The sequence below is a fragment of the Lichenostomus cassidix genome, unplaced genomic scaffold, assembly GCF_008360975.1.
Source record: "Lichenostomus cassidix isolate B80296 unplaced genomic scaffold, HeHo_3.0 HiC_scaffold_43, whole genome shotgun sequence".
NCBI classification, from domain to species: Eukaryota; Metazoa; Chordata; class Aves; order Passeriformes; family Meliphagidae; genus Lichenostomus; species Lichenostomus cassidix.
The window spans coordinates 3,764,022-3,772,163 of record NW_028147635.1 but is presented as its reverse complement, the minus strand read 5'-3'; the positions used below and the strand labels follow the sequence as shown (position 1 = coordinate 3,772,163).

Below are 8,142 nucleotides of genomic sequence, written 5' to 3'. Positions count from 1 at the left end.
GGGTGCCTTCAGCCATTCACACGTTTCCCACCCCCTCCCCTGGGGGGTGCCTCCAAATCACATTCATACAAACATTCACTCATCCTCTGCCGCAAACTACACCTTTAGCAGAGGTCCAGGGTCGGAAAATTTCCCTGAATAGGCAGTGCAGGTGCTATCGGCTCACCACCAGAGTCTCTTACTCTTGCTAGACTTTTGCCGACTGACAAGACTGGTCACCGCTTTCCGGTCCCTTGCAGTCCTCTTCGTCACTGTTTCATCCTCAGCAACTCAACACAGACTTCACAAGCTTTCTACAAGTCCCTTCAGGGCCCTCTTCTTGGGACACGCCTGTGTCTTTAAAGAGTCTCACAGCTCGCGGCCACCGCGTGTGCTGCACAGCAGAGATGGTGTTTGGCTGGGCAGAGTTGGTCCCGCCGGGGAGGGGCGCCCGCGACACAAAATGGCGGCTCACAAGATGGCAGCGCCCATGTGCAGCCCACGCGGTCTCCGTCTGCAGCGCAGGCAGCGTCCCGCCGCGTCGGCAGCTCCCCGCCGTGCGTTCGCCGCTCCGCCGCAGCCCCATGCGGCCCGGCGGGGAGGCGCGGGCCGGCGGCCAGCTCGGCCCGGCCCGAACGGCTGAATCGGGCCGCTGGCCCCGCCGTTCCCCGAGCGCCGCCGGCTCCCGCCGCCCCCCAGCTCCTGCAGGCTCTGCTGCTCCCCGGCGTGTCTAGGCAAGTTCTTACCGCTGCCCGCATTCTCCACCATTTGCAGCAGTGCAGAACCTGAAAGCAGCTCTCCCCTGCTGCGGGGGGAGGGCTGCCCCAGAACCGGAACACGCAGGATGGTCATTCCATGGCCATGAGCTGTGGGGCTGGTCAGACGCGGTTCTTGTAGAAGCGTTGCAGGTTTAGAAAGGCAGCTGTTTGGTTCCTGGTCTCCATGGTGTTTTTATTGAGGAAAACAGGGGAGGAATGGGGAGACTGAGGAGGGGGAAGGGAAGGCGAGGGCGGGTACAGATTCCATACGAGCCCAGAACCAAAGAGGCCCATTCCGGATCTGGCTGGGGTTTTTATCTCTAGGGATGGGAGGCGGTCCTGACTCACATCCAGTCAGAAGGGGTCAGGGGGGCAGGGTCAGGGACAGGAAGGACACACGTTACAACAGCCTCCAAACCCAATCTTGAGAGATTTTTTGGTCCTCTCCAAGGTTTTTGAGAAAGGCAAAATTTTGGTCAAAGTGCAAGGAAATTGGAGTGTTATTTTTTCCCAAAGTTTGCAGTGACAGAAGAAGGGTCATTATGTTTAAACTAAATGAGAGTGGATTTAGATTTGTCATAAGGAGGGAACTTTTTACCATGAGATTGTCACAAAACATCAACTGTTTTTCCAGTGAAGTTGCTGCCCCATCCCACGAATTGTCCCAGGACAGGAGCTTTGTGCAACCCTCTCCTCCCCAAGGATGGAATTCCTGTTGTGTGGGTTTTCTGACGTGCTGGGTGACCTCAAAACACTCCTGGCCAGAATGTCTGCTGAGGGCCAAGGAGGCTGCTGCAGTGGCGGTGACCTCACAGCCATCACCATTGCAGCCATGTCCCCTGGGCCTGGCTCTCCCCATTCCATGAGCTCCTGTTCTGTCAGCAATGGTCTCCTGAGTTCCAACGAGGCCCCACAGTGTCACAGTGCCCCCTTCATTCCATGAGGTTCTGTAGTGTCACAATGACCCCTTGGTTCCATGAGGTGCCACAGAGTCACAATGGTCTCCCTTCATCTATGAGGCCCTGCAGTGTCACTTTGGTCTCCATGGTTCCATGTGGCCCCAAAGTGTCACAATGATCTCTGATTCCATTGGGAACACAAAAGCTTTGCATAAACATTGAGCAACACCCGCTTAACACAGCTGGGAACATTTGTTTGTATTCAAAAGAGGAGTTAAAGGTGAGATTGGCACCATCAACTTCCATCTGCAACTGAGATCAAGGGAAAGGACAGGGACAGAGAATTCTGCTCCAAGACTCAGAGAATTCTGCTTACAGAGATCACTTCTGGTCACATTGTCCCTTGTAGAAAGGTGACATCATCAGAGGCAGCCTGTACTGAGCATGTGGTTCCTGGATGGGGTTTGTTGTATAGGAAACCTGCTCAGGCTTTTCCATTCTTTCCTCACAAACAGGAAAACTTCTCCTGGGCCTGTGTGCAGGCAGAGCCCTGAGGAGAGCAGGTGGGACATGGAGCAATGGGCTGGGACAGCCAGCTGCAGAGCTCAGGGAACAAGTTTGTGATGCAGGGAACAGGGATGTCAGTGCCAGGTGGGCAATGTCAGCCATGGTGAGGTTGGGGGTGAGGAGCAGGTTGTCCCAACAGGGTCAGCCCTCAAGGGGCTCATTCTTCTATGTGTCCACCCTTTCTTGGGAGACATTCAACATTAAGACCATGTGGAGAATGTTTCTAACACCTCTTCTCTGAAGTGAAAAAAACCACCCAACAAAAACCCTTGGATAAATAAAAAAGTGAATTGCACTTTGCAAATTCCCTACCTAAAAAGAACACCAAACTGACTCCAATGAATTGTAAAAACCCTGAACACTTGAAGACAATGGAAGGAAGACAAAGAACTCCTGAGGGCTTTCTGTATTTTAATGAGCCCTGTAGTGGATTTGGGGCTGAATCTGTGACCCTCAGGGACTGAGAGAAGGTTGAAGAAGCTTCTCAAGGAGTCAGAAGCAAAACTCCAAGTCCCTTGGAGCATCATTGGGCCCCACTGAGTGCAGGGACTGCCAAAGGCTCCCCAGGGACTCGTGAGAGCAGATCCTTGGGGCCAGGATTGCAGGGAGCCAAAGACTCTGAGCAGGGAACTGGAATGCTGAGAGAAGCCTGGGTTGGTTGGAGGAAGCAGAAAGGCCAAGGGCTGAGCCCAGTGACCAGTTGTGGGTGATTGTTGCTGTACTCCAGAATTCCCCTGGAAAAACCCCTGGGGAAGCCAAGGCAGGAGCAGCTGGGAAGGGCTGGCAATGCTGCTGCTGCTCCTGCTGGGAGCCCCGGCTGGGCCAGGCTGGCGCCCACTGCGCTGCGGCTCCTGCTGCTGACAGAGCCGGGCGGGACTTGGGGACAGGGAAGGGACACGGGGGGGACAGCAAAGGCCGTGGGGCTGCAGTGATGTTGGCGCTCAGGCCAGAGCCAGCACAGAGCTTCAGCCCTGACATTGACCCAGAGGGGAACGCTGGGGAAATGCTCCATTTCAGCCCTTCTTTACTTTCACAGTGAAGTGACTGAAATAAAAGGAGAACGAGCATAACCTGATCCCTCCTCCTTTAGGAGGAGCTATGAGGGGCTGTGAGGGGCTCTGACAGGAAATAAAGAGCCATGAAGGGCCATGAGGAGCCTCAGCCCGGGCAGGAGGGAGTCCTGCCATGTCCCCAGGGCAGGGCAGCTGTGAGGCTCCACAAGGGCAGATGTGGTGCAGAGCAGGCTCAGAGCACCTCTGGGAGGGGATGAGACCCTTCCCCAATTCCAAACCACACCAAAACCACCATAAATAGGACTTTGAATCTTTAGAAGCCACTGGTAACTTGGAAGCGACCATACAGCTCAATCCCACTGCGAGAAGGAAGGGAATCTTCCCAGTGAGCTGCCATCCAGCCACTATTAACAATGGGTGGCATTTAGAAATATAACACTAAAAAATAATACAAATAATAGTAACAACAATAACAAGAAATGAACCCCAAATGCCAAACACAGCACCACACCAAAAGGATGAACCTCCTTTTTCTTTATTGCCTCAAGGCTCATGAGAAATAATCCTGTTATATAATACCCAAAAACCCACTCAGGAACAGGTTTCCCCTCCCTTCATCAACCCCAACCTTTGGCTGTCTCATTCCAGACCCTGTCCCACACTCCCAATCCCCACCCCAACACATCTCACCCCTCCTGGACATCAAGACCCCCTTCCCAAGCCCTATTTCCCCCATTCCACCCCTCCAATTCCCATCCCACCCATCCTGCCCCACCCAATGCCCACCTTACCCCTCTGGAACTGCATCCCACTTTGCCCAATCCCCTTGCAATGTCATCCCACCCTGAGGGGCTGTGGAACTGAGTCATTTTGGGCAGGGATTGAGCCATTTTGGGGTAAGAGTGATACTTTCCAGTGGAATTGAGTGGTTTTGAGGTACTGGATGAACCCTCTTGGCTTTTCAAACACAAAATGGAGAAAGAAACTGTACCAAATACCCCAGAAGCACCCAATCATCCAGAATAACTCCCGATCACCAAACACCCCTCCCAAATAGCAGTAAAACCATGAGGCTTTAGGTAATAAGGCTGGAGCAGAAGACAAAGCTCTTCCTGCAGTTGGGGCTTCTGCAGGGCTTCTCTTACTGGTGGCTCCGTTGGTGTCTGGTCAAGGTAGAGCTCTGGGTGAAGCTCTTCCCACACTCGGGACACTCATACGGTCTCTCCCCTGTGTGGATGCGCCGGTGGGTGATGAGGGTGGAGCTCTGGCTGAAGCTCTTCCCACATTCCCCACACTCATAGGGTCTCTCCCCAGTGTGGATGCGCTGGTGCCTGACAAGGGTGGAGTTGAGCTTGAAGCCTTTCCTGCAGTCAGGGCAGCGGAAGGGCCTCTCCTCAGTGTGAATCCGCTCATGGAGGAGGAGACTGGAGCTGGTCTGAAACCTCTTCCCACACTTGGGACACTCATAGGGCCTCTCCCCTGTGTGGATCCTCTGGTGGACAATCAGGTCAGAGCTGTCTCTGAAGCTCTTCCCACATTCCCCACACTCATAGGGCCATTCCCCAGTGTGGATCATCTGGTGGCGGATCAGGTGGGAACTCTGGCTGAAGCTCTTCCCACATTCCCCACACTCATATGGCCGTTCCCCAGTGTGGATCCTCTGGTGGCAGGTCAGGTGGGATCTCCTGATGAAACTCATCCTACATTCCCCACACTCGTAGGGCCCTTCCCCAGTGTGGCTCCTCTGGTGGATGATCAGATCAGAGCTTTTCCTAAAGCTCTTTTCACATTCCAAGCACTTGTAGGGCTTCTCCCCAGTGGGAAGCTGCTCATGGGCCACCTGCTCATAGCTCTGGCTCGATTGCTGGCCAATTTCCTGGCACAGGGTGGGTCTTTGCTCCTCACAGCACCCTGGGCTTGGTTTGGAGCCTTTCCTCTTGTGGGATCTCTGGGGCTTTTCCTCCCCATTGGATTCCTGCACCATGGAGTTGCTCAAAATGGCCTCTTCCATGAGGTTCTTCAGGGAGGATTTGTCCTCCTTACTCTCTGTCATCAGCTCGTTGCCTAGGGGAGGAAGGACAAGGAGAGGATTTGGGATTTTCCCCTGTGCCAGAGGGAAGGGGAAGGAGATCCCCCCCAATCCATTCTCTGCATGACAGTGTCAGCAGCGGGGTTGTCCTGCAGCTGGGGGCAATGCTGGGCTTGGAGATGGAGGAGAAGAGAGAGAGAGAAAGGGGCAGTGACTTTCTCCTCACCTGCCGGGCTGTCCCAGGGCATCTTCCTCTTACTCACAGCCTTCTTCTCCATCCAGCCAAGTTTGGGAATGGGAAATCCTGTTTTGGGGGAAAAAACAAGGTGTGAGTTCATTGGGTTTGAAGGTTATTCCTGCCCCAGTCCATCTCTAGAAATCACTGGCTGTATAGTCACTGTAAAAAACCTCTGAAACACTGTGCTGGTTTAAACTGGCAGGAGAAATGGATTCCCCCAAACTGCCCCAAGAGAGATTAACAATCCACCAAAGAGATTACAAGAAATACAATGACACAGCTTTAACTCACAAAGGCAGAGTATAACCAGGCACCCTCGGAGAAGAACAGCATGGTGTTCCTTAGTTCCTGTGCTGAGTGCCACGTGGCCCCATTGTATGCAAAGAAAAAGGAAAAGGCAACCAAACCTGTTGGTCTGAGGGGTGGTCACAGTCCTTCTGAAGTGGTAGTTGCAGTCTTGTCTAAAGCAGTGGCTGCAGTCCTGTGAAAGTTCTGCTCCTCCTTCTCTGGATCTCTTGAGTTGTGTCCCACATCCCCAAAGCCAGATTTTATATGCTCAGGTTCAGGTGGCAATGCTCAGTACCTCCCCCAGGCCAGGGAGTTTGACAATGGAAAGATGTCATCCTGTGAGTCATGGGATATTTGGTGAGTCTTTGATGGTCTCAGTCGTTTCAGCTGCCCATTGTGCTGGTGCCATTGAGTCCACGATGGCCCATTAGCAGAGATGACCCCTCAGGGTAGGTGGGACTGTGCTGGTGCTTCCCTGGAGGGAGTCATCTCAGCTGAATAATTGGTGTGAAGAAACAGAAACATTGCCTTGCCTCACAGGGTTTGCCTCTTCTTCCTTATCTCATTTAACACCCAGCTCATAGCCTGAGGGATCAGGGGTGCACTGGGCAGCTCCTGCAAACGACCTGTCATCAGCAGCTCATCAGAAATATCCTAATGGGAGTAGAATGCCTACTTTGGTCACACCCACAGAGTGCTAAACTGGTGCCCTGCTCCTATAACCAGGACAGACTGGCAGGGAAATGTAATTGCAAGATGTTGTTCCACTTGGCTTTCAGCCAAATAACCCATGGGCAGAGTTCCTTCCAGCTGCAATCATTCCTTGATTTTCACAGGGATTTGTTTCCCATTCCTTCTTCCTTCTGCTTCAAGCTGGGAATGTGCTGGGAAATGTCCAGCAAAGCAAATTTTGCTGTTTGCTCTTGGAACCCAAAAAGCAGCTGGACCTTGTCACCTGGCCCTGCACAGCTCCCTTGGGATGCACGGCAGAGCCAGGACTCTGGGAGCCTCGGGAATTGTCCCCTGGGATCCATGGCACACACTGCAATGGGTTGGAATTCCATATTTTGTAGCAAGAAAAAGATGTTCCTGCCCTTGAAGGCAAAGCTCTTGTGGGGCTGAAAGGCAAGTGGAGATAGTGCAATGACACTTCACTGCCAGCCTGTCCTGGCAAAGACTCTCCAGTGATAACTCCCTCCGGGGAAGCACCAGCACAGAATTTGGATGAAGAATCCAAAATTGGAGGGATGGGATCAGAATTGTGCAGGACAGGGTGGATGGGCTGTGTTTTGAGAGTAAATAAATCACCCAGAATTATTGATTTCTGTTCCATTCATTTTCAGTTAGTTCCAGTTTTATTTTCAGAGTTCCACCTTCTCAGCTGATTGCTCTTTGTGTCCTCCTTTCTCTTCTGCCTCTCTTGGCCTGCTCTGTTTCTCTCACAGTGTCTCTCTTTAGCCAGGGCAAATCCAAGCCGAAGACCCTGCCGTGATATTTGTTCCCAGTCCATGAGCTAAAACAACCATGGATGTAGTGATGAAAGCTGGCAGTGAAGTGTCATTGTAAGATTTTACTCCACTTGGCTTTTGGCTCCTGCTTCTGAGGAGCTTTGTCTTCAAGGGCAGAAACATCTTTTCCTTGCTGCAAACTGGAATTCCAGACCCTTGCAGTGTGTGCCATGGATCCCAGAGGGCAATTCCCGAGGCTCCCAGAGTGCTGGTCCTGCCATGCCTCCCAAGGGAGCTGTGCAGGGCCAGGTGACAAGGTCCAACAGCTGTGTTGGTTCTGCAGTGTCACAATGGTCCATTGGTTCCATGAGTTTCCATCCTGTCAGAAATGGACTCCTTGGTTCCCCAGTGTCACAATGGCCGCTTGGGTCCATGAGGTTCCCGTGTCGCAATGATCTCCTTGGCTCCCTGAGGCCCAGCAGTGTCACAATGGAATAATGGTTCCACGAGGTTCTGTAGTGTCACCATGGTCTCCTTGGATCCTCAGGGTCACCATGGACATTTAAGACCACATTTTATCACCATGTGTCCTTGATCCAATGACCTTCTGTACTGCCAAAAATGGTTCATTGGCTCCCATGATGCCCTCCTGTGTCCCAGTGGATATTTGGTTCTGTGAAGTTCTTCAGTGTCACAATGGTCTCGCTGCTTCCACGAGGCCCTGCAGTGTCACAGTACCCCACAGGTTCCATGAGCTCCTGTTCTGTCAGCAATGGTCTCCTGAGTTCCAACGAGGCCCCACAGTGTCACAGTGTTCCCTTCATTCCATGAGGTTCCATAGTGTCACAATGGACTCCTGTGTTCCATGAGGCCCCACTGTGTCACAGTGACCCCTTGTTTCCATGAGTTCACAATGGCCCATT

The 8,142-nt window shown here is 52.7% G+C and overlaps 1 protein-coding gene across 1 annotated transcript; it reads right to left on the bottom strand.

Moving 5' to 3' along the window:
• Positions 1 to 4,357: 4,357 nt before the first annotated feature.
• Positions 4,358 to 5,523, bottom strand: LOC146421207 (uncharacterized). The gene is made up of 2 exons (XM_085047710.1): positions 5,472 to 5,523; positions 4,358 to 5,280 (listed from the first exon to the last, which is right to left on the bottom strand). Exons 1-2 carry the CDS (start codon positions 5,521 to 5,523, stop codon positions 4,358 to 4,360), a joined length of 975 nt encoding a protein of 324 aa, XP_084903836.1.
• Positions 5,524 to 8,142: the final 2,619 nt, after the last annotated feature.